The sequence below is a fragment of the Anabrus simplex genome, chromosome 5, assembly GCF_040414725.1.
Source record: "Anabrus simplex isolate iqAnaSimp1 chromosome 5, ASM4041472v1, whole genome shotgun sequence".
NCBI classification, from domain to species: Eukaryota; Metazoa; Arthropoda; class Insecta; order Orthoptera; family Tettigoniidae; genus Anabrus; species Anabrus simplex.
Window position 1 is genome coordinate 55365296 of NC_090269.1, and position 27561 is coordinate 55392856.

Below are 27561 nucleotides of genomic sequence, written 5' to 3' on the forward strand. Positions count from 1 at the left end.
AGTATAAAAATACACTGTCAGGATGGCTGTTGTAGGTTTTTTGAAAAATCAAATATGTATGGGGGTCAGTGGAGAAACCAGTGGAGAACAGGATCTGCCCAGGGATTCAAGGTCGGATGCTCAGCCTGTCACCATTTTGTGGTGTTATTGAAAATCCCTCCTGAAACTGCCAAAATCAAAATTTGGAATACTCGGGATGGGAGACAAGTGGCCAGAACACTGCCTTCTGTGCCCCACTCCAGAATTCTTGCTGTAATGGCTGGGATTCAAATCTTGTATCCATAACCAATAAATACACTTGTCTACTCTTTCCATTGAGTTTTGGGAGTACATTGAATAATAGCTGTCATTTGTAAGACTGTCAGTTGATTACCAATTCTCACAAAGACTAATGAGTTTTCCTTACTATAAAACAGCTGATAGTCCTCACTCACACTGCTTTGCATACACAGAACCACCATGTGTGTGCATATTGATAGAATTTAAAGTTGTGAATTGGACATTTTGGTCTCATTATTCACAACTCTACCACAGTTCATGTAATAAAACATCAGCATAAAGTATGCACACAGCAAAATACTTGCAAAAATTGTACTTGAAATATATGGGATTTAAAATTTACAGGGAAGAAATTATATCACATCTAGTCTTACTTTAAACTTTATTTTTTGTTTACATTTTCATAAAATACCAAGTATTTTAATTCTAAGCAACTAACGTAAATACTGTTGGCTTATCCTAAAATGAACTAAATTTGTGAATCAATTATGCATGTTGTGCTGTATATCAGAGATGTGCTATTGAGATCGATAGAGACATCCTTGGAAGGATACAACACGCACGATAGATTCACCAAGTGAAAGTAAAAGCACTTTGCTTTGTTGGCACATTCTTGGCCTTTATCATCTGGAATGCCCTGTATCACTGAGTCTTTCTGCTGATAAGTATTTAGTCTCATATCAGAAGAATCTATTCTCTTTGTAGCACATGTGATGATGATATTGTTAACAGTACCTCCACAAACTGTATTTTGCATATTGGTTGTGTTAATATGAGACTTTAAATTTTTTGGTAGCAAGTTCACTCCATTTAAGTCTTAATATGTGTATATTTATAGATGACATATTGCAGCACACATTAAGAGAAATTGTTCTCTTTTTTTTTTTTCTGCTTATAATGTATTAAGCTGTGTTAACAAATTCTTATTTCCTAAATAATTAGTTCTATTGTTAGTGTGAATACTGTTGTTCCTTTTGAAAGAATTCTGTTTAGCTTCAAGTAGAATATCACAGTTCATTGAGGCAGAATGGATGCACTAATATATATCCCTTCTTTTCTTTCCCAAGCTAAAAAAGGCAGGGGAGTAGATTACTAATTGGCTAGTATGCTAATTCTAATCTAGACCTGGAACTACACTTTTTGCTGTGAACATATTGTGCAAATATTACTTTTATCTGTTGCTGCCATGGCTTTTTCCTTGCATATTTTTTAAATAAAAAATTGACTTCAAGCAACTGTGGTAGCCTTCTTATTTGATGAATCAGTAGACACAGGGTCTATAACGTGCCTCCTGCGAGCAATACGGGTTCTACTACTGACTGATGTCTGAACAGCTTTGTCTACTTTAAATGACCTGGTTGTGCTTGGTGGAACTGTACTAGAGTTTTCAAAATATGCCAGTGTTTGGTCCTTGATACTTTCAGCTCCTACTGCTGTCACGTACACTACATTGGCATCAGACTCTTTCTCAGGGAACTTCCTTGAAGCGAAATGATGAGCTCGCTCAGCAGTAGAACCGAGGGGATTGATTGTTGTGGAGGGCAGACTGTCTTCAGCTGCTACAGGCCTGAGAGTGATCCGCCGATTCACTGTCGTGTCCTCTGACGGGGAGCTGTCAGCAGTTTTGTCGCTTGTTACTGTCGTGGTTGTTGTTTGAGTTTCAGTTGTCGATGTTTCTGTTGGTGATGATGACGATGATGTGGAGGTTAGTGGAGGAAGCGTAGGTTTCGCTTTCTGTTTCCTGAGAATAGTAAAAACATCCTTTTAAAGAATATATTAAAAGTGAATAACTGAATATAAGTCAAAATGTACATACTTCTTAAAAAATATTTTTAATGTCACAATGTTTAATTAAATTGTGCACTAGAGGGTGAAATATCTATTATGGAAATGTATAGGCATGTTTCATTTCACGAGCCAACCATTAAAAGTTTTTAGAAACTCAGCTGCCATATTTTTAACTGAATCTTGTGAATGGGTGTTACTTAGCGGCAAACATTATGTAAGGTTAGCTTCGTAATGGGAATACTCTAGCCTTGATATCAGAATTTTATGAAGTAATGCAATTGTTTAACAAACAAAAGGTGTGTTATTACCAGAAAAAAATATAGTACTTTACTGATTAAATGAGCAGTTATAGTTTGTAATATTCAATTATAGATTCAATTATAGAAGAGTGTGGAAAAAGATTCCAATCCTTTTCTCTAACATTACTTGAAGTCAGCTGTATTAATATGAGAATGAATTATTACACATCTTGATGAGGACTGAGTTCTTATAAAAATGACCTTTTTTAAATCTAACAGTTATTATAACAAGATGCTTAGATTTGACTTTAGAGGATAGTAGCTTCTGTTAAATTTCACATTTTCAGTCCTTACTGCATACATAAATTGGCATTAAATAATTATAATAAATTCTTGTGTAAAGACATGAAACAGTTTATGAATCAAGAAGTTAAAGGACAAAATCAAGAGAAAGAGCAGCTTATATTGACAAGGATGAGAAAGGTATCTACATTGCAGATTAAAAATAAGTAATATGTAAATGTTATGGCTTCATCAGTTAGTCAGGGTGAAGAGTCTTGTATAAGATTGATATAGATCTGTCTCTTATGGATGAAACTGTAACATTGAAATTTTTCTTACTTAAATTGTTCCAGTCTGCAGTATGTGTGTCAGTCATGTCCTTGACAATGTATGTTACTCTTGTTTATTTATTTTTTAAAGGTTGATTTACTACACTTGTAAGTACTGTATTTTCGAGATAATTGAATTACTCTCTAGACTGCATTACCGTATTTTTCTAAAACTCCTATTGAGATACATCATACACAAATTTAATTTTAAACTACATGGCCACTTGTGTTCATGTTCATTTTATAAGTGGGAGAGTGATTTCCTTGGTTTCCCCATGTTACTGTCACTTTCTGGAATTTAGTTTATATAGTCTATTTGAAGTCCACAAGTATATGAAACTGTAATTATTATGTAGGAAATACTTTGTAACAACATACCCTTAATGTGTATGCCTCTTTGAGCCTAGAAAATTCCCTATATTGTTTGCTGGATGCAACCACTCCAGATGACTTTGGAGTTCTACCATGAGATACAACTTTATGCACATGGTTACGAGTGTTGCTGGCCTAAATGGAGGCTTCTATTTTCACCAAGAAAACTCCTTTCTTAATTGCTCTGTTGTTGATAACTAAGGTTTGGCTTACACTAATAAGCTACACTGTGATTAGAGAATGAATGTTATTACCATACTGGAGTTGAGGTTAGTTTTTTGCCATCATGAACATACTTTAGTTGTGATAACTTATTTAGCCCTTATATTAGTTTCAAACTTGTTTATTACCCAGCATTTCTCATCAGAATGGCCTTACACACTACAACAGAGAACACTATGGCATTAAGTTATGAAACCTGTTTGATGGTAGTTGCTCTAGCATTTTCATCAATGAATTTACTGGTGGGAATTTGTTTCTGCAAAATTCTAAAGAAAATTTTGATATATGTTCTGTAAAGTTACTTACAGATTCAATATACACAGTTCAAAAAAATTAGGGGAACCTGTTTTTGAATGTATGCCATGCTCCACAAAACAATACCTCACACCCACGTTTATTACCAACTAAACCTTTATTCTCTACCATTGATGTATACAAAAGAACATCGATGAATTCGCATTCATTTTCAGAACACAAGCAGAAATGTCCAAATAGGAGTGAAAACAGAGTGATAACAGTCCTCCAGGGTGGATTTTTGTCACAGTTGGAGAGCTTCAGTGTGGTGTATGTCCTCCACAAGCATTTATCACAGCTTGGCACCTATGTGGCATGCTCTGTATAAATCAACAGAGGTCACATTATGGTATCAGGTCCCATTCTTCAATAAGAGCCTGTTTGAGGTCTTGGAGGGTCTGTGGTGGAACAGGACGCCCACGAACACTTCTGTCAAGCCTATCCCATACATGCTCGATGGGATTAAGGTCGGGACTCATTGTTGGCCATTCCATCTCTTGAATGTCCAGCTCTCGCAAGACAGCTCTGGCGATGCACACTACATGAGCCCTGGCATTGTTGTTCATGAGTACGACCAGGGCCAACACCGTATGCAGCAACCAAGACATGCTGTAGCAGTATCCGCTTGATGTACCCCGCGGCGGTAAGATTACCACGGACGACGATAAGATCCGTATGGCCATCAATACTAATGCCACTCCACACCACCACAGAACCTTGTCCGAATCGGTCGCCTTCATGGACAACATTTGGCATTCACTGCTCACCACGGTACCTCCATACACGTTGACGTCCATCACGCTGTGTCAGGGGAAATCTGGACTCGTCTGTGAATAATACAGGTCTCCATTGGCGAAGTTACCAGTTGACATGGGTACGTGCAAACAGAAGGCAAGCTGCGCGATGTTGCTGTGTTAAACAGGCACTCGAACAGGACGTCTGGGTCGTAAGGACACTTCTCTTAACCTGTTCCTTACTGCCTGGTCAGACACCGAGACACCAGTGATCCTCCTGAGGTCTTGCTGCAGTTCTCTGGCCGTTACTGAACGACGTCGCAACGCACAGATGGTCAGATATCAGTCATCCTGTGGGGTTGTCATGCATCCACGACCTTGTCCAGCCCTCCTTCTGAACTGGCCTGTCTCATTGTAGCAATTCCTTAAGCATTGAATAACTGACGGAGAGACATTGAGATCCACAGCAACACGACAAAAAGTCCATCCTTCCTGGATGATTTTTTATAATATTTTTTTTTTTTTTTTTTTTTTTTTTTTTTTTTTTTTTTTTTTTACTAGTTGCTTTACGTCACTCCGACTCAGGCAGGTCTTATGGCGACGATGGGACAGGAAAGGGCTAGGATTGGAAAGGAAGCGGCCATGGCCTTAATTAAAGTACAGCCCCAGCATTTGCCTGGTGTGAAAATGGGAAACCACAGAAAACCATTTTCAGGGCTGCCGACAGTGGGATTCGAACCCACTATCTCCCGAATACTGGGAACTGGCCACACTTAAGCGACTGCAGCTATCGAGCTCGCTCCTTCCTGAATGAAAGTGACGGCCCTTGCGACTTGAATCTTGTTAAGATGTCTCGTGGGATGTGCTCAAATGACCGCAGTAGTCTGTGTACCCCACAACGACACACGGATGCACCACTATTCACTTTGTTTTGAGGGGTCACCTGACAGTTTAATGCATTGCTACGCCTACAGATGGAGTATAACTTCGATTTGACATACCCTGAGTATCGAAGGTCTCAAGGTATGCTGTACAACATTGGAACCCCATCTACCAAATTAATGTTCACATACCAGACATTACAAAACATTTTGGCCTAATTTTTTAAAACTGTGTAATTGTATTATATTCACCATATTATTACAGTATTATATATATTAGTATTATAGTATTATATTCACCATAAATATGTGAAATACTACTCATCCATTGCAAATCATTTGTTATGTTATCAAACATGCCAACTCTCCTAATTTAAGCACGGGATTCCTAAATTTTCATCCTTCCTCCCACTCTCCCACTGAACCTGAGAGGAGGTATAGTTATTAAAGATTTATGCTCACTAGGGAGCGCTTATGACTATAGCAGTCACCATTTCAGAAGGCCCTTGGCCTGGTGTGTGCGTTGGTAAATAACATGACCTTCAACAAAGAGCATGCAGTATTGGCATGATGACCGCTGTGTGAGGTACTGGTTCAAGTTTTAGTGATATTTCTCCACTTTGTCAGTTTTAAGTGAATGTTTTCTTGTATTGAGTGTTGTGGTGTTATTGTTTATCAACTGTGAGATGGCAAAAGAGGGTAAACGGCATGCAATAATCCATAGACAAGCGCAAGAGATAATTTATAGGGTGATTGAGAAGGAAGCTGGCAGACCAGTGAACGATGTTCAGGAGCCTGAGCTCGTGCTTGTAAAGTAGGGCTGAGAACTGTCACAAGGAGTAAGACAGACATTGTCATCTCCTCTCTCCCCATGTGACCAAGGGCCTTTTCTAGTGGTGACTGCTGTAATTCTTTTTGGATGCTAGTTTTCGTTCCCAGTACCTCTTGAGCCCTGCTATTAGTTTTTCCTTTCATTCCTGTGAAAGAGGTTTGCAAGATTTAACAATCTTTGGTAGAGGAGACCACAAGTTTAGCATTTTACAAAATTTGGGGTGATCTGAGATATCAGTATCAGAAATACGAGTAGAAGCTAAGTCTTTTTTCATTGAGACACATTCTTCCAGTCTTGTAGTTTCTAATGAGTGATAAGATCTTCTTCATAAGCCCACCGTTGTTCGTTCTCAGAAGGTGCCCATAAAACTTTGGCCGCCTATGTCACATGCAAGTGTTGGCTGTTTTAACTGTTGGTACAGTTCAGAGTTTGCTTTCAGTCAGTAGGTTCCATCCGGGAACACTATTGGCCCATGAATTTTGCAGAGGATATGTCTTTCGACTTGTTTGTTTGCTGGTAAAACAACCTCTCTCTGGTAGCTCATGATGTAAAACATATACAGAAGACAATTAATACTTTATTATTATCTATATTTACATCAAATACTTAAGAAATTCTGGGACACAATAATGCATGGTGATCATTGCTAATGCTAACAGAGCCATAAGCGAAACATAGTAGTTTCAAGTTCAAATCTACAATCGTCATTGTTGCCAAGACAAGACAATACTAAATTCCCTAAATTTAGTATTACCATTTGGAATTGCTAGGCGGGCATTAATTCCATTGTGGAGTTTTATCTCCTGTATCCAGTTATCAGACTGTGCCACATAAGAGGCTTCTGATAAGTTCATCTGCATACACCCCAGCATCAGTGGGTAGGGTCTGACACATCCCACTCTGACGAGTCTAGTGTCAGACCTAAGACGAAATGCTGGTTAATAGAGCAAACGCCTGAAAAGCCATACATCCAATTTTTGATCTGATTCTTTATGACTTTGTCGAGCACTGGATTGAAGAGAATAGGCGAAAGGCATCTCCTTGTCTCACACCAGTTGTAATCTTGAAACTCCTAGATGGCTCTCCTCTGAATTTTACCTTGGAGGAGGTGTCTGTGAGAGTCTGTTCAGTGAGGTTGTGTGTTGTAATCCACTTCTTCTTCTCGCAGCACTGAGAACAGTATTTGGTGGTCAATTGAGTCACAAGCCTTTGCAAATTCAATGAATACCATGGTGAGACTCACTCCCCTCACATGTTTTAATTGGAGAATAGTTTTCAGGTTGAAGATCTGCTCAGTGCAGAACTGTCCTCACCGAAATCTTCCCTGATATTCAGCAATTGTGTGGCCACACTGGCTCTCCACATTGTCCTGTAGAATCCTAGGCTGAACTTTGTAGGCTATTGGCAATTCCTAGGCTATTCCCTGGTAGTTGCTGACATCACTTCGGTCGTCTTTCTTGTGCAGTGGGTGTATTGGAGCTGTCTTCCAGTCATCAGGTATCCTGCCAGTCTCCCAGCAGTCAACCAGGATCCGGTGTATGACCTCTGGGATCGTAGTTCCGCCTGCTTTAAGGGCTTCTGGAATTATGCCATCTTCCCAGGGTGCCTTGTTATTCTTGAGGCAGTTGATAGTGGTAGTTATTTGCTGAAAAGTAGGTGGTTCAGATGAGAGGCAGACATTTACTGTGTCTACCACAGGTAGTCTTCCCTTGGGTTCTTGGCATTTGAGCAACTGGTTGAAGTAGTCTGCCAGAAATTGCATGTTCACATGGTTACAGGTAACCAACTTTTCTTCTGTGTTCTTGAAGTGAAGGCATGGTGGATTATATCCTGTGAGTTCCTCTTTGAATGTTCAATGGAAGTTTCTAGTGTTGTATCTTCTTAATTCTTCATTCAACTTTTCTAGCCTCGACAGATCATTACATGGTCTTGCTTGGCAGTTTTTGTACCTTTGTGAAATCCTCCCAGTCTTCTTGTCCCTTAGTTGAATTTCGCTTCATCCAGGCTGTTGCTCACTCGTTGACTGCATGGTCACACTAGGTATTCCAGCATCTGTGACGTCGCTTCCTTTGAGGTTATCCGAGATTATTCAAGGTCTTGCATATTGTGGACTTCAGTTGGTTCCAATCATTCATCTCTCTTTGCAAGATGCCAGTTGCAAAGCATTCTTTATTATCACGGAGGAACTGGGAATGAATCCTCGTTGGGGCTGTGTTAGAAGGTACTTATCACTTAGGTAATAATCTAGTCTTTATTTGGGTGAAGAAGTGATTAGAGTCGATATTCCATCCTTTACAAACTCTCACGTTCATGATCTCTTTCCTGTTTCTTTCACTGATTGCAACGTGGTCTACAATTGCAAGGTTCGGTGACCGCCAGGTGGTCTGGTACTTCTGTTTTCTAGAAAAAACTGTGGACATGATCCTCATCTGATACAACTTACACCTGTTCGGCCGATGACCTAAATGTTGTGGTCCTTTAAACAACAAACAATAATAATAATCATCATCATCATCATCATCATCATCATCATCACAGTTCTATTAAGCGCTTACTGTTGGTGTTTGCACATCTATGCACTGTTTACGTCCCACTATGTCTCGGTACCTTTATTCCTTCCCCAGTTGGGCATTGAAGTCGCCTACCAGGAGCTTTATAGTTTATAATTTTCATTATACGTGTTGATTTCCCAGTTTCATGTGAAAAAAAAGGACTTTATTAAAACTTACACCTAATCTATATATATATATAAAATAAGAGTTTTGTCTGTACATTGCTGTACCAGTCATGTCCCCATCCTGGAACCTAATGGATTGAGACACAGTTTGATTTCCCAATTCCATATCAGTCCATTTGACCTTTAAACAACGCATAGTATCCTTTTTAGGCCTACTTTTTTTTGCTTTACGTCGCACCGACACAGATAGGTCTTACGGCGATGATGGGACAGGAAAGAAGTAGGAGTGGGAAGGAAGCGCCCGTGGCCTTAATTAAGGTACACCCCCAGCATTTGCCTGGTGTGAAAATGGGAAACCATGGAAAACCATCTTCAGGGCTGCCGACAGTGGGGTTCGAACCTACTATCTCCCGAATACTGGATACTGGCCGCACTTAAGCGACTGCAGCTATCGAGTGATGCAGAGTTGATTCCCATAGGGAACCTAAAATATTTGTCCTGAATGAGTAAATTTATAATACCAATATAATGGTCCGTTATTGGACATTATAAATTTTCCAGCTAACTCATTCTTGGTTGCCTGTGTTTCGCCCTCGTGTGCTAAGTTAGGCTCGTCAGTTGGGACTTAGCACACCACCCAAGACGCAAGGCTAGTGCATACCGTGGAGGCCACTGCATAGGCTATTTGAAGCCACCAGCAGTGCCAATGCACTATGAGAGCTATGTCTCATTTCCAAAGCTCGGTAATCTGCTTTTCATAAGGCCCCACCAGCTTTCTTCCTTTTGTAACAACGAAGTATTACCACTGTCAGTGGTAGTTTTATAACACAAAATTATGGGAGATTGTATGCATTACTTTTGCCAGTTACCTGTCAACAACAAAATTTTGTAAATAAGGTGTTTGTTTCTACTTCAAGACATAAATGTACAGTACTTTTTCAAGAACTAGTTAAGGACAGTGCAGTTTGTTGAATGACAATTAGAACCTTTCTAACTTCCCTTAAAAAAATGTTTTTCTCATAATTCATAGGACAAATCTCAAAGAAATTTTTATAGTTATCCAGTGTGGAATTTTTTTATTGAACGTACATTTTAATAGGACTCACCTGAGAAGACTATGTAATATTGATATTGTTTTTGTTACATCAATTTATATGGAATGTGTTTTTAGTTTTTAAGTTGCTTTGTATGTAGCTGAGGATGGTCAGATATTGACCGAAACTAGTTCTACTTCTAATGAGGTAGATTAAGAATTTATGTCTTACTTATAGTATTGATTAGGTGGGAGTTTTAATAAAGTCCTTTTTTCACACGATACCAGGAGCTTGGCGTGGTGACCAGAAATCTTGCCGATCTCGTCTTCTAGCATCTGCCAGAAGATTTGGATGATCTCAGGGTTCTTCTTGTTATCCTCATTACTAGGGGTGCATATACATTTACAAGGGAATATCCTTTGTTTCCACATCTGAAGGACAGCATGGAGGGGCGTTCGCTAGTGATGGAGTCCACTGAATCTCGTCTTACTAAGAAAGCTATTCCAAAAATGCTGGAGTTGTGTGTTTCTAGATGCTGGCTTCCCCTTAATGATTCTGTAACCTTCCGATTCAAAAGCCTTGTCATCAGTAAATCTGGTTTCTTGGACTGGCAATCGCTCCGTAAGAATCGTCAACACTCCTAAATAAGATTCGGAGTGGCCAGCCTTGAAGACTCTGGGTCTTCGCCCTTAGTAAATCCCTTTACTAGGAGGTAGTATTCTTGTACTGTTCAAAAATCCTTGTCTCTTTTCTTCAGTTCTGTGTATAGCCAGAGAGAAAATTTTGTAAATAACTTTTAGCCTTAAAATATATATAGTAAAAATTTAGTATTTTAGTATTTATAAATAAATAAATAAATACCATAAATAAATAAATAAATAAATAAATAAATAAATAAATAAATGAGTAACAAAAATGTATGTTAGAGAGTAGTATCTATGTGTTGAGTATTCTTGAACTGATGCAATTACGTCAATATTGCATTGTAACATGTCACAAAATGTCATTAATTTATTTCTTTTTCTTTTTCTACTTTTGAAAGTTGGCATGTTTGCAGTATAAAGCAACTGTTCAATATATTTATGCAAAATTAAATAATAATGTACCATATACAGAAGTTAATCAAAAAGGTTTGGAAAAGATGCTCAGTTGTTTAAATATACTGGTAAGATAAAAGATCAAGAAAGAAATTATTCATAATAATAATAATAATAATAATAATAATAATAATAATAATAATAATAATAATAATAATAATAATAATAATAATAATAATAATAATAATAATAATAATTTCTTTCTTGATCTTTTATCTTACCAGTATATTTAAACAACTGAGCATTAGTAGTATTGAAGTGGTAGTAGTCAAAGTTCTGAAGTGGTAAATGAGAAGAATAATACACTGAAATGATGTTTGCATCTATGTTGCCTGTCACCAACTGATTAGTAACTGTAACCATTTTTGATAGATTTCAGTTAGTGACAGCTTATCCATTTCAAAATAAACTGAAGAACAACACTGCTCAAATATTACATTTAAAAATAATGAACATTGTATGTAGCATTCATTATTTTTAAACATGACATTTGATTAAAATGAATGGCTAATAAGTTATATCTTCCCTTGCCTGTAGGTTTCAGATGTCCTCGTGTTTTAAATCATAATTTGTGCTGTTGGTAATCATTGATATTAGTTATTTGCAAACAATGTTGTTTTGAAATGTATGGAACTTAAGCCCTGAGGACTGTTGTCTCATCCTTTTTTATCTTTCCTCATGGACCAGATTGAAAAAACGAACTTAATTTTGGAACTGCAGGTGGGGTGGGGTATTTACTTGTATGTGCATATGAAGCATTCCCAGTTTTCCTTCTTGAGTTCAGTATAAAATAAAATGTATCAGATAATATTCTATTTCTTTTACATTAGCAGTGATCTCTTAAAAAGACAATTTTCAGAATAGTTTTCAAGATTTTGATAATGCTTCATTAAACATCAAATTGTTTCGAAAGCCTTCTTGTGCAGTTGAAGATTTGACTTGTAAAATGCAATCGGAAGTGGACACTCTTCTTCTAATTAAACATTTAGTCTTATTTAAGGAAGTAAATCGGTTAGACTTCTATAAGGCACTGCATGAAACGTGAAACGTATTACATTAAAACTATTTGAGCATTCTTTAGCTTCTGTAGGATGTTTTCTCAAGTCGTAAGAATGTTGCAGCTTGATTCTTTTTAATCCTCATTCACTTGATACTTCCTTGAGCTGCTGAAACAAACTCCTCTTTTATTTTTTTCAAACTGAATCAAGTCAGCAAGATACTTTCTGTTATGAATCATTAACATATTAACAGATATTACAGGACCCATGAAGCACTCATGATTTACCTACACCTAGCGTAGTGCTTAAGGGGCCATTGACCTAGATGTTGGGCCCCTTTAAACAACAAGTATCAAGCCTAGTGCTGAAAGTGGATTCATATGAGGCTGATCTCTGACTGTATCTGTCTTCTTTTAATGTAGACAAAAAATAGAATAGAATGCCTTTGTCTCAAATACTAATACTGTCAGAAGTGAAAACAAGATGTGGATAACTTTGGATTCATTTTCCTAATTTTGTAGCCATTAATAGGTTATTTGTATTTTGTATTTGTATTTTTGTGCCTATTCCATTCTTAAGCTTAAAATTCATTAAAAAGATTTTCTGTCACATAATTATTGATGTTGTAATCATATATGTTGAATGATATTTGTTTTATACCATTGCGTCCATCAGAGTTGCTTTAAGCACTGGCCCAAACTCTGTTTGTTCACTGGATTATATGTTTATAAACAAAATTTCCTCATTTTTCTATTTATGAAGATTTCAAATTGCTCTAAGTGATTCATCTTCTCATGTATGTGAACAGGTGATACCTTCTAATCCATAGATTTCAATTTAAATCCTAATTTGATCCATCTACCTTCTTTAGGGATGTTTGTAAGGATTCCAGGATTCTATCAGTGTGTATGGATATTTCCACTAAGGAAGCCTTTGTGACCTTTTTTGGCTTAATGCAATATTTTTTTGTTTTATTTTGTAATTCATTTTGAAATTTGTTCATTGAATAATTCTTCCCCCCCCCCCCCCACCACCACCACTTAATTTGTTCAGGGAGGATGATTACCTAGTTGTACTTCCTCTTAAAACAAAAATCACAATGTCTTCTTTTTTTTCTTTTATTATAGCTTCTTATACAGTTTCGTGTTAGCATTTCTTTTTGTTTGGACTAAGAAAAGTGTTTTCTCTTCTTGGTCATTCTCTCATTACTGACGATTGAGCTGTGGAAGCAGGAATGCTAAAATTTCCTTAGGAAATATCGTTTTAGCAGATTTTGATAAGGCATTTGAAAAATGTCATGTTCTGGAGTATGGTTTGGTTCAGTTAAATATTATATAGACCATTTAAGTACAGCACAAGTATGCAGGTAAATGTTAACTAAAAGCATATTTCAGGCATTCTGTAGTAAATTGTTAGTGAAGCTTTTGTGTGACACTGTCTTATTTAATTGTTGTCAGGAGCTAATTTCAGGTCTTCCTCAAAATAAATTCAGTTGAAGTCTTGCCTAGAAATGAACAGTTAGATCAAAATTTGTTAGCGTTGAATATACTGTTAAGGCATAGTCCTTTTGTGATACTTGCTAGTATTATTATTTTTAATATGTATTGTCTAATTTTTATAGGAGACAATATGGGATGATAAAGAAGTTTGCTTTGATACCTCATGTAAAGTTCGTGTTTATGAATTTTGTAAGAAAATACTCAAAAAATCTATAGACTGGTTCAAGCCATGATACATAGGAGACAACCATGTTTACTTACATATTGGTTGACTTGCTTATGAATAGAATTTCAGTCTGAATCTCTGTATCACTTCATTAGATCTCTGTTGCTGTTTATTGGCAATATATATCTTCCTGTTAACTTTAGAGTTCAGTATCAAAGTTTAACAGAAACAGTCCATTAATCTCAACGGCAGTTGATGTCATACTACTTTATACATTGCGATGGAAAGAATAAAACTGTTGAAAATCTTTCTTTTTAGTGCTTAAGTAATGAGGATGTTAAATCTTCTTCTTCTTCTTCTTCTTCTTCTTCTTCTTCTTCTTCTTCTTCTTCTTCTTCTTCTTCTTCTTCTTCTTCTTCTTCTCCTTCTGGCTATTAAAACTTCACTCAAATCAGAGGATTCACTTGAGAGACAATTTTGGTAAAGCCATTGCCATGATCTTTCTGCTTAGTATAACTTAAGTAGACTTGTGTCAGTAGTAAAATGTGGAAATTAGCTGCTATGGTATACCTTTAAATAAAACTACTTGAAATTAGTTTATATCATAATGTGTGTTTTGAAGTCCTTTTAGTACCGTACTTCATTTTGTAAACACATATAGTTTGATGTGGTTATCATTGCCTCACTATTTAAGATTATTTTTGGTCTGCATTGCCAGTTCTTTTCAAAATACTTTAAGCTCTGCTGTCATGAAAGGGTCAAAGGTGAGTTAAACTCCGTGAATTGTAAATTATGATATTCCTGTAAGTTTCCGATACTTCTGATATGCTCTCTGTTTGCTTATTATCAAATATCTTTAGTAGCTTGAAATAAACAACATGTGGTAATTTTCTCTTATTGACAAATCTTCTTATTACCTGTTTTAGACTTGGGCCTATATCTAGAAAAATAATGTGCATTTTTCTGTGGAATAGCATTTTGGGTTTTTCAGTTAAGTCTCTAGTGTTTATGAATTTCCCCAAACAGTCTTTGTAGATTTAAGATTTTTCCCTCTTTGCTCTGCTAGCCACCACACCAGTGGAGGGGAAGAGAACATTTTATCTTTGCTACTGTGGTTTTCAGTGTTTACACCTATAATTTTTACTGAGTATGAAAATTCATTTTATGGATTTCCTAGTCTAATATATTTTATGATTGTAAACTTCAGTAGCATCTTTGTAAAATCTCTGGTGAAGTTCAACAATCTTGTTGTTATTTCAGTATCATTTGTACGCAAGTTCATTAATGACTCTTTTTTCTTGTGGAAATATGGTCTCAGTGTCAATTTGAATGTTAATCCACTCCATCACCTTAGATAACCTTTACACTAAAAAGTCAAGGAAGATTTTCCATTAGAAGGAAAACAGAATACCAGCCCAGTTATTACTCTGTGGGGTATTGAACTGTTATTACTTTCAGAATAATGTCTATCGCAGAATGTTTGAAGATTCTAGAATGGCTGTGTGAACAAATTTCACTGCACTATTCTGAGAATATTATTTTTCCTTTAATTCCATGTTATTATCCCAAACTACCATACCCCTCAACCGTATGTTAATGTGCTACTAACTACAAACAGGCTGTAGGAAGAAAGCAGTGAAGGGTGCCATTGCAGTGGTTAAAGCCTCATTTATTCTGAAGTGGATAAGAAAGCATTAATTCTGTTCTCACCTGCTTACCCCTGGGCTGGAGAAACTGGGATGGAGCCATAGTTGTAGTAGTAACAACGTGTCTGTTCACAAATGAAGTCTTTCACTTCAAGACAGTCATCTGTGTCCCACTCGAGCGTTGGAGCTTTCAGGGCCACACAACCAGAGATGATCTCGTCAATACTGTAATTTCATGTAGTATGTTAGTAAAAATACAAAATATTTAGTTACTAGTGCAAAGTTTTGAAAAACAACAAGAATTATTAGAAAAAACATATCATCGCAAAACATGGTGTCTGGATAGCTGACTGGATCATATCACTTTCTTTTCTTTTAAATATTAGAAATTGAGCTGTAATTATTTTGTGTTTGATTTTTAAACTAAATCCTTTCTTTTATCATAAGAGTAACAAGATTTTTTGTCATAAGTTTTTGATGTTCTTTGTGTATCCTAATGAGAAAAGAAAACCTAGGATTCTAAAATTTGCTGCTGTACCTAATTGAAAGTGTAGCAATGTTATTATCTTTGATGTTCCTTTGGAAGTCAACTAGTCACTCAATCATACAAATAAACCAGACAAAAACAAGAAAAAGGAAGTATAACCCTGTAATGATTATAAACATCTGTTTAGCCAAGTCTGCTGACCAATGAGTGCCTTCCTTAAGATAGCACTGGGTATTTTGTTGTCAAGAAGAGATCCCCACCCATTATTATGAACAATTTTCATGCATATGTTTTGAGTCAGATTACTCTAGGCTTAGTCAGTCCCATTCCAGACCCATGTCTCAAAGAAATATCGTAAAGCAGTTCTTGAAATTATACCCGAGACTAGCAAGATAGCAAACGGTATGAACACTGCACAACAGAGGTTTTATTCTTTTGTGTCTTTAATGATTTTAAGCCCTATAAAGCATTTTTATCATTGTTAGAGAACATTTTAGGACCATTTTGATCTTTAATGATCTCACCCATGGGTGTTACATCTGTGCTGGGAGGCATCTTGTACCAAGATTGATTTCTGCAAATATTTTTCCCCCTTTGATGTAGAATGTTCCGCAGTGGAGGAAATGCCACTGAAATCCAGCAGGCAGCATTTATTCTCCAGGTTAGAAACAGTCTCCTTGATACTTGGCATCCAACAAGTAAGTGGCTGTGTGATTTGGGTTACGTAGCAATCAGCTTGCATTCGGGAGATAATACGTTCGAACCCCACTGTCGGCTGCCCTGAATATGGTTTTGCGTGGTTTTCCATTTTCAGACCGTGCAAATGACGGGGCTGTACCTTAATTAAGGCCACGATTGCTTCCTTCTCACTCCTAACCCTTTCCTATCCCATCATCACCATAAGACCTATCTGTGTCAGTGCAACGTAAAGCAAAATTTTAAAAGAAAAAATAATTAAGATACCTGGCAGTTAGTATTAAATGCCCTTTCAGCCCTCTTTAATAATAGCCTACATGAAGCATCGAAGTTAATGTCAGTTTTGTCTGGTGAACACTGAATGCCTCAACACAAATATCTTAATGTTAACATCATATAACATGGCGTACCAAATGAATTTTTTCTGCCTTCTAGAATTCCAACAAACTCTGCTTGGTTTGAATCTGCAATGTTTGGCTTTGGAGGCCAATACTCGAGCCTGCCCATCATCCACTGAAGGAATTAATAATACACATTGATGATAGGGAATGAAACTGAAACATGTACTATAGTAGCAAATGCTGCAAGTGAAGGCACCTTCCTGTCTGACCATTTTTTAGCTACTGGTAGTAAATATTTTGGAGTCACTTCTTAGAAACATGCTTGTGGGATTTTATATATAGAACTGTACTATGTAGTATGATATTACTATGAATAGCATTATAGTTTCACTACTTTTACCAAGGTGGAAAATGAGGTAGGTCTACTGCAGTGTGGTTATGTGATACTTACCTTTGTCTTCCAGGACGTCTGTTTCTGGCTTCTTTGACCACAGGCTTTGTCACTGTATCATCTGAGCTACTGCTGGCTGCGGTACCATCCTCGGCTTTGGTGGGGTTGTTCTCCAAGTCATTTGTAGGCACTTTTCTCATATAGTCAAATGTGGTATTGAAAGGTGTGCCAGAACTCATCCACAGCAGCATGTCTGTACCCAGACGATTTCCTGATGTCCAGTAGTCAAACTTGTTGTACCCTGTTACATAGAACACAGGGAGTGTAGATATAGGGAAGAATTATTGTACCCAGGGAAAGATAGAGGGATGTAACTGGTTATTAATATTGAAAAACTGTTAGATTTCTTTAGTCCCATTTACACACTTCCTTTGATAATTTGTTGTAGTATACTGTATGCAGTATTGTGTAACTATGATTACTGTGGCTAGATGTGGGATGTATTTCTCTGAACTTGAATTATGATTCTTTACCAGCATTTCTCTGTTGTAAGTGTTGGAAAGACCATTCTCAGAATAGCTGCTAAAAGTCACCATGGTCTGAAATCACACCATTCAGCTTCAGATTTTTAAGCCCCTCATAGTAGGTACTCAAAGGACAATACAATATGTGCCTTCTATTGGCCTTTTGTATATCTTTGTAACTCTGTTTGTCTGCCATGTTTTGTGTCAGTTGAGTGCCTGTGGACATGATCTTTAACCCATCATGCTTTATTTATAACTAAATATTGCCTGACATCACCTGATAGTGTGATGTTTGTTGATGGGTGTGATTAATTATTTTGGATTATGAATGGAAAACTGCTCCTCAGATTGAAATAAGATACAATTTTGCATTTGCATGGTTGATATCTGATTTAAAATCTCCCTGATAATGGTTTCTTATAACTATTACGGCTCGTATTCAAGTCTTCAGCTTGCAGATCTTCTTGTGATACTTGAGTGAACATATATGATTGTGAAAATCACTTCTGTACTTTTTTTTAATAGAATGATCTTTAAGTATTTATTATTTACCCTCAAAATTATGGACTACTCTAGGAGATGCAGGTATAGTAACAGTAATGCATTTAGTTTGCAAGATGTATGAGATTGGAAAAGTGACATTCAGTTTTAAAAGTGAAAAAAATCTTCAGCAGTTTTCATGGAAACATCATGTGTAGAAGACAAGTTTTTTAATAACAGTGAAATGGCAGGAACATGTGAGTGATAAAATTTTATTTATAATAATTTATTATTTGACTTTACTTGCTTCTTTTGTTTGGAAGCTCAGCACAGGTAATAGAACCTACTTTTCAGAAGAAAAAATATTGTGTTGTTGTATATGTGGTCGTTGGATGGAGACATTAAAGCTTCGGTGCGTTTTGACAGATTTCGTATTCCTCTGTACAGTATTAGAAAATGTGTTGACGTAGCTACCTTGTCAGAAGTGACAGAGCCATTAGTACATTGATATGAGTGGAAAGTAACCATTTGCCGTTTTGTGATTAGGAATGATTTAAATACAAAAACAGTATGATTTGGGTGGTCATTTTTTGAAGTTTCATAGATTTTAGACAATACTTTCTTCTTTTATTACCGTAGAAATACGGTAGCTTGAATGCAAGGTTCAGATAACTTGCTGAATGCTAGGAAACTGATGGATGTGCTCATTTTCATTTGTCTCCTATTGCATCCTTCATATGAGGAAAACAGTGGCAAACTACTTCATTCCCTATCTTCCCTACCCCTCACTTTAGCACTGCCTTCAGTTTTTGTGCTTTCCCATAACCACATAACATCTGGTAGTGCTATTTGATGATCCAACCAGCTTCTGGGCTGGTAACCTAACAGACACATGCTTCATAGACAAGCTTTGTAGGCAGACTGTACTTTATTTTTCTCTGAATGTGCAGATCAGGATCATGGTTGCTTAATAACTATTTGCGTCGATAAGAAAGTAAATTTGGGTTCCTGCATTCCTCGAAGTTGTGCAGCTCTTTTCAGATCATTTTCATTGGATCACTGCATGTATCTTTTTATCCAGATATTAGTGCTTTGCCCCTACTGTCAACCTAAAATTTCATGACAGAGTGGATTTCATGCCAGTGAATTAACTCTGTCCCAGGTCAAATTGTCTTGAAGTATTAACAACCTTTTCCAAAAATAATTGTTGACAAAGTGGTCACAATTGAAAAGAATGTGATTTTGTGTTGATCATTGTTTTAAGGGTCAAAACAATGAAACTATCAGCCCTGATTGAAAGGGAGCAACATGAAGTCTACACTGAGTGGCCTAACATTATGGGAAGGGGTGTCTCATTAGAAAATGTGCCATCTATAACCCCTGAGCATTGCGGCTAGCTGTGGCGTAGCTGAACAATCTGTCACAGACACAATTGTCGTGAAAATGGCAACATGTTGTGAGTTAACCGACTTTGAACGTGGGATGATCATTGGCGCACGGCACATGTGTCATACCATTGCGAAGATTACACGTGAATTCGGGTCTCTGAGATCATCAGTGTTGAGGGTGGATCTTTAATATTGCAGATAGAATGTTACCACCCATGTAAAGCACTGTACTGGAAGACCACAGTTGTTTAACGAACGGACATCACGTCACCTCCGCAGAACCATACTGGGCGCTCAAAGGGCTACAGTGAGTCAGATCACCGTCCAGTTGAATGCTGGGAGTCAGGAACCCATTTCTTCCAGGACTGTAAGGAGGTAACTGCACCACATAGGCTTCACCAGCCAACACCTCGACGCAGAGCTCAACGACATGCATGGGCCTGCAAACATCAGCAGTGGACCATGGAACAGTGGCAGCATGTGGTATGGTCTGATGAATTCCGGTTCCAATTGTGTCGGGCTGATGGGCACGTGAGAGTGTGGTGTATGCCCCATGAAGCTATGGATCATGCTTGCCAACAAGGTTATGTCCAGGCGGGAGGTGGCTCATTTCTGGTCTGGGTGGCATTCTCATGGTCGCAATTAAGCCCCATTTCCTAGGTGCAGGGTGTGCTGACAGGTACACGTTATGTGAACATGCTTTCAGACCATTTGCATCCTTTTCTGGCCGTAGAGTACCCTGATGATGATGCCATGTTTCAACAGGACAATGTACCATGTCACCGCTCTGTGGGGGCACATAAGGTTTGTATGAGCACTCCCGTGGAGTTTCGACCATGGATTGGACCTCCAGATCCTCCCCGATCTTATTCCAATCGAGCATTTATGGGATGCTGTCGATGCTGGTATACACTCCATGAACACCGCACCAACTACACAAGACCAGCTGTGGGTAGCAGTGCAAGATGCATGGGTCCAGATCTCTCCAGAATTATTCCAACACCTTGAAGGGTTGATGCCTCGCCGTATTGCTGCCATTTTGAGGGCTCATGGAGGAGCAACTCATTAACATCACATTCAGTGTTTTCCCATGACTTTTGGTCACTCATTGTAAGTGGCTGATGTAGAGATGGAGTATAAATTTCTATGTTAATAATGCTTATTTTATTATTATTATTATTATTATTATTATTATTATTATTATTATTATTATTATTATTATTATTATTATTATTATTATTATTATTATTATAATATATTTGTTTGCCTAGTTGATTCCAACCAACAAATTGTAATCAAGTGTGCATGAGGTGATGGTTTACCTGCATTACGGAGATATTGCATGAGTGAATCTGATTTCTCACGGGACTCAAAAGAAGCCAGCTGTAGTCCTAGAGATCGGCAATACTGGTAGGCGAGGAAGTAGTTGAGAGCTGGAGAGTATGGGTTCATGCGGCTGACAAAATATTGAACCCCATCCAGCTGGATTGTGGTGATCCTCTGGCCTGTAAAAAAAAAAAAAAAAAAAAAAAAAAAAAAGTATATATGAAGTAAAATGTGCTATCTACAGGCAAGATTAAAGACAAAGCTACATATTTATTTATTTAATGAGTATTTTTTTTTTTTTGTGAAACCCGTAATTTATTTTGTACAGAGGTAGAGGCCACTTCATTTTGAATGAACCTGAATCACAACTCATCATGGTTTTTAAAAATGAGAATTATACAATTTTTTAGGTTTATCATTCACTTCTATGGATACAGAACAGTCTGTAAAAATATAGTCTAATTAAATCCTTCATATAGATCCAGACAAAAAGGTAGCATTAAATAATAAGAAAATATTGTTTAATGTTCTTTAATGGTATGTTGCAGGGAATATGCTGATATATGTAGTTTTAGATAGTAAAATTATTTCAAAAATCAAAGCTGTGAAGAAGGGTTATACTGAAATGAGCAAATAGATTATGAATTCACTGATTGATTGATTGATTGATTGATTGATTGATTGATTGATTGATTGATTGATTGATTGATTGATTGATTGATTGATTGATTGATTGATTGATTGATTGATTGATTGATTGATTGATTGATTGATTGATTGATTGATTGATTGATTGATTGATTGATTGATTGATTGATTGATTGATTGATTGATTGATTGATTGATTGATTGATTGATTGATTGATTGATTGATTGATTGATTGATTGATTGATTGATTGATTGATTGATTGATTGATTGATTGATTGATTGATTGATTGATTGATTGATTGATTGATTGATTGATTGATTGATTGACCAGATGAGGAGAAAATTTCAACAGATAATATGGTAGCTTTTGATTATGATTTTTAAAAATTACAAGAGGTTGTTTCTTTGTCTTCAAGTTCTTGCTGTAGACCTTCATTAATAGCACGACAGTATATTGGGATTTTTAAGTTACGAGCCTGTTCTCTGCCACATTGAGTTTATTTTTGCTAAAACAATTTAACACATTTGTTTACCATACTTATTTTGCATATGATACACATTTTCTGTTATAGAGTTGCCAGCTGTCCCATATTTGAAGCCATTAAAGCTTGTCTAGTATCGACCCTATTCGGGACGGTCAAAATCTCATATATATGAACCGGTAAAAAAAAACAACCATTTTGTTATCGTCTTTCTTTATGTCCCTCATCCAGATCATAAGGATGTCGTGTCGTGTACAGAAACATCACTTCGAGCACAAAAATACAAAAGAAAACTATCATATAATTCAGCATGTATTTTAACTAGACTTGCGTCTACACTTCCTTGATGTGTTTTATTCGTATATGCTTGTGAGAGTTCAACGCAAAATAAATAGAGTTAGACTAAATTATACAACAAAGGCATGAATTTCCAAAAATGTGAATGAATTGGAATTTAACAATGGTGTTTATTCCGTCTGCCTGCCAATTCCGAATTTCGGATATGGTGTTTGTTAAGGCAGAGAGAGCTTGAATCAAAATGAATAATTTTCTTCCGTGTAAAACTAAAGTGGGAAATGCTCAGTTTATAACAAGGTATTTTCTGTTCCTCACAGAGAAGAGAACGACTTCAAACAACACCCTGTCTCCAGTTCTAAATAAAAGCCCTTGATAACACGAAGATGCCGAAGTTTATTTTCAAAAAACTGCACAGCAGAGGATAAGCGTAAGAAAGGAGTGGGGGTGGGGACTGAGACTTCTCTTAAAACCTGGCTACTGTATTTTTGTATATACCCTATACCCTACTACCCATTATATTAGTCCTTGGATGTGAGTCCGAGCGAATATCACTTTGGCCTAAAGAAGTGGAGCCCTCCAAACGATAAATGAACACTTCTTAGAACTATTATTCATCTTGTTAATAAATTGAAGAAGGAGAAAGCATATTTAAAGAAACATTTTGCCTTAATAGTATGCCAACGATTATTTATGAGGGTGCGCCTGTACCCTACGGGCAGAGTAGTCTCGTCAGACTACTCTGCTCTAACGATTGATTTACTACATTAGCTTTCCGTCAGTTTGGTATATCGCTTTGTAATTATTTTATGAAAAATGATAATGGCATTGAATTCAGCCTATCCTATCTTGATTATCGAATACAGTTCAACGGCATGACCATAAAGAATCACTTTTTAAGGGTACAGATCATCTTTAGTAAAATTTCCTCGTCAGTTGTGTTCATTGTGTGCTACCTACCAGTGTATAAGCAAGTCCCTAGAGAACGGAGTATTCTGGTCGTTAAATTGAGTTTGTTTACTTCGTGTTAATATTATGCAAATCGCTTTACTTGTCGTGACTATACTTCGGCAAACACTCAGCCCGAGGTCCATGAACTCGCTGCCATGACATCATCGACTGAACTAAGGTATATTATGTATGCTTTTGATTACGAGTTCGAGGCCAGTTTTCTGTAAAACACTGTAGATTCGTCTTCTCTTTATCAGACGAGTATTACAAAATAGCGCTTGGATGTGGTTCCTTTTGCAAAGCCTCACAGTGACGATCATGGGGCTCAACGCAGTCTGGCATTATTTTTTAAATTTGCTGTACGTCGCACCGACGGAGATAGGTCTTATGGCGACGATCGGATAGGAAAGGACTAGAAATGGGAAGGAAATGACCGTGGCCTTGGTTAAGCTACAGTCCCAGCATTTGCTTGGTGTGAAAATGAGAAACCATGGAAAGCTATCTTCGGGGCTGCCGACATTGGGGTTCGAAGCTACTGTCTCCCAAATGCAACCTGCTGGCTACGTGACTCAAACCGGTCTCTCATTTCTTTCACTTGTTCCAGGATTATCTCTTCTTTCGTATCTGACTACTTTTGGTCAGCTGTTGTTTTCTTCTGCCTTCGACATTATTATGTTTGCGAAGCCTATGAAGTCTTTCATTTCCACATCTTTCATGGCCCTTCCCTTTCGTTCGTTCGTTCGTTCGTTCGTTCGTTCGTTCGTTCGTTCACCAATGATCTGCATGTAGGGCTATCGCTCAGGTGGCAGATTCCCTATCGGTTGTATACTTGATCTTTTCTTAAATGATTTCAAAGAAGTTGGAAATTATCTAACATATCCCGTGGTAAATTATTCCAATCCCTAATCCATCTTCCTATGAACGAATGTCTGCCCCGATTCCTTCTCTTGACTTCCAACTTTATATTCATACTAGTTAAAGTACCTCGTTCTTCATGCTGATTTATGAGCAAGGGTTAAATGGTTAAGTAAAATAAATGGTTAATTTTTTTTTGCTAGGGGCTTTACGTCGCACCGACTCAGATAGGTCTTATGGCGACGATGGGATGGGAAAGGCCTAGGAGTTGGAAGGAAGCGGCCGTGGCCTTAATTAAGGTACAGCCCCAGCATTTGCCTGCTGTGAAAATGGGAAACCACGGAAAACCATCTTCAGGGCTGCCGATAGTGGGATTCGAACCTACTATCTCCCGGATGCAAGCTCACAGCTGCGCGCCTCTACGCGCACGGCCAACTCGCCCGGTGATGGTTAAATTAAAGTGGCCGGCAAGTGTATGCATCTTATAACATGTTCGTGTAGACAGTATTTACGACCTTCTCGTCGGGTACCGTACATAAATATATAGGTTATGACCACTCGGCACTTGAATAATTAAACTTGAAGGGGAGAGAAAGAAGGTACGAACCTTCGACAAATGAAGGTATCGACAAAGAAAAGGGAAGAGCCGTGAAAGACGAAAAAATAAAAGCCGTTTTAGGCCTTGAATACTCGAATACCATGGGGATCGGGAAAGAACGAGAGTTGGCGATGGGAGGTCCCCCACAAACCCCATGGCGCAACAGCTCCAAAGGGCCCTGGCCTACCAAGCGACCGCTTCTCAGCCCGAAGGCGCTGCAGATTGAGGTGCCATGTGGTCAGCACGACGAATCCTCTCGGCTGTTAATCTTGGCTTCCTAGACTGGAGCCGCCATCTCACCGTCAGATAGCTTCTCAACTGTAGTCACGAAGGCTGAGTGGACCTCGAACCAACCCTCAGATCCAGGTAGAAACCCCGACTTGGCCGGGAATCGAACCCGGGGCCTCCGCGTAAGAGGCAGGCACGCTACCCCTACATCGCGGAGCCGGTTCCGGGCGAGGGGAGGTCGCACAGGAATAATTACAGGAGCAGCCTGGCACAAGTAAGTGGCACCAAAGCCGGGCTCAGCTCGAGGTCCGTGGTTGTCACACCACCGTCTCACAATAAAATATTAAAAAACGTTTGCCTATAAATAAAAGCTCGTGACTGTAAAGAATATAATAACAAAAATAACCGAATAAGAGATGTAAATTCGAAGACTACGCAAAATGAAATGTATAAAATCTTTATCTACTAAATATGAATACTAAACCTACACAATAGTAAAAAGATGGAAACACGGAATATAATACGATGACGATGATAATAAACGTGGCTGAATAAATAAACAGCAGCCCACAGCAGTTCTCAAGTATGGATAAGCACGCTTAGCACTCTCAACAATGCAACTGTAACCTCCAAACGCTTTCCGTAAAATGGCGCGCTCATTCTTCAGCTAGCCTGTTAACAAACAACATCTTTTTACACAAATGATGGCGACCACAGCCAAAAACACAAGAAAGCTTAATTTTATCGAAAACAGAGTTACGAAGAAAATACATTTGGTGTTTCTTGGAGAAAATTGAATTTCAAGGTCCCTTGGTGCACTTCATTTTTCAATAGGGCAAACCGTTTACCCGTTATGTTAGTCGACGTAGGACTAAAAGTGCCCAAATTTTGGACATACCCCTGTAAAATTCTCCACTAGATCGAAACCGGCCGGACTGAGTGGCTCAGGCGGTTGAGGCACTGCCCTTCTGACCCCACTTGGAAGGTTCGATCCTGGCTCAGTCCGGTAATATTTGAAGGTGCTCAGATACATCAGGCTCGTGTCGGTAGATTTACTGGCACGTAATAGAATTCCTTCGGGACAAAATTCCGGCACCTCGGCGCGTCTCCGAAAACCGTAAAATTAGTTAGTGGGACGTAAAGCAAATAACATTGTAGATCGAAAAGTTGAAATATATCAAAATCAAATTATCCCTTGAGTGACTCGGGATTTCAAGCTAAATTCTTCTTAAATTTCAGCTCAATCGGTTCGAGCCTATCTGGAATAAACAAACAAACACCATCTTATTTTATCAAAAGTATAGATTATGATGTTTTTAAAAACACTAAAGCTTATTCGTCTACTAATGTCATTCCGCCATTCATCACGCCATTTCTGTAGTCGGTACCTTAATTCCTGGAAGGATCAAAACGCTTCCTGTTTCTCCTACAACGAACGTTAAGGGAAGTTGGTAGACCTATTATTTTATCCATTAAAACAACAATCGCTACATTCTGCTCCTTAGCAGGGTTAGATCTCAGCTGTGGTTGTATTTTAAATGTAATAATTCTGTGCCGTCAAATTCCGACACGTAAAATAATTTGTATGTGACGACAATTCCGATATCACTGCATCAACTATAGCAGTTGAAGTGACGTTAAAACAAGTAATATTAACATTACTGAAGATGACCTTTCTTTTAAAATGCTGGCCATCGTACGCACTGTTATCATCTTAACTTCACTGCTTTGTAAGTGCAAATATGAAATTGCTATGCCGAATAATACAAAAGTTGGAAGTGCTTAAAATTGGCATTTTTCCGCGTAGTAACTAATAGTTCAACTTCTTTTTATGTTTAAAAAAGATATCGTCGTTCCGCCTGCGAAAACCGCTGTGTGAAATATTTCAGCTTTGAAATTTCACTGGTCTGTCGTTTAATATCAAAGAATTCTCGCTCTTGATATATGTGCTGCGGGTCAGTATTTCTCCCGCAACATTATGACATAGCTGTGTTCGCAGGCGCAACGACGATATACGGTATATCAGCAGAATGTACTGAAGAGAAGCTGTGTAAGAAAAACAGTATATTCGAAACAAAAATACAAAATAATGGACAGTTACATTTTCTTTCATGGAAATGTTTTAATGTCATTGTTTTCTAAAAATGTGTTCCCTTCTTGTGAAACGACCGCTTTGAGGTAGTCTATCCTCTAGTCATTCCTAATTTCGGTAGTTTCTAAGTTAGTTCGTCGTGGTTGCTTGCGAAAAATGAAAAGGCTGGGAGTTTTTTTTTTAATTTGTACAGTGCAGACGCGCCCAAATGATATGTCCATCATCTATCGGGGAAATAGTATGGTTCGAATAGTCACGGGGACAAAACATCATCTGTTGAGAATTTGTCAAAACAGGCATTTATATTCTCCATTACTTTCATATCTTTAGATGTACAGTAATTTATTGCAATGGAGCATTTTCATTGAGGTTGACTGCTATTGTAAATGGTGTATGGAAAGGTGTTAAA

At 37.7% G+C, this 27561-nt stretch overlaps 2 protein-coding genes across 5 annotated transcripts in view; one reads left to right on the top strand and one right to left on the bottom strand.

The window, feature by feature from the left end:
• Positions 1-27561, top strand: part of LOC136873738 (cytosolic carboxypeptidase 1) — a 762457-nt gene that overhangs the window by 489512 nt on the left and 245384 nt on the right. The gene's annotated exons all lie outside the window — the stretch shown is intronic.
• nw (narrow) lies at positions 785-21402 on the bottom strand (the record flags this gene model as incomplete). The annotated part of the gene is given in 5 exon segments (XM_068227698.1): positions 785-2020; positions 15442-15584; positions 17320-17585; positions 20999-21181; positions 21360-21402. Coding segments are annotated over 5 exon segments (1149 nt in total), but the record flags the coding sequence as incomplete, so codon positions are not given.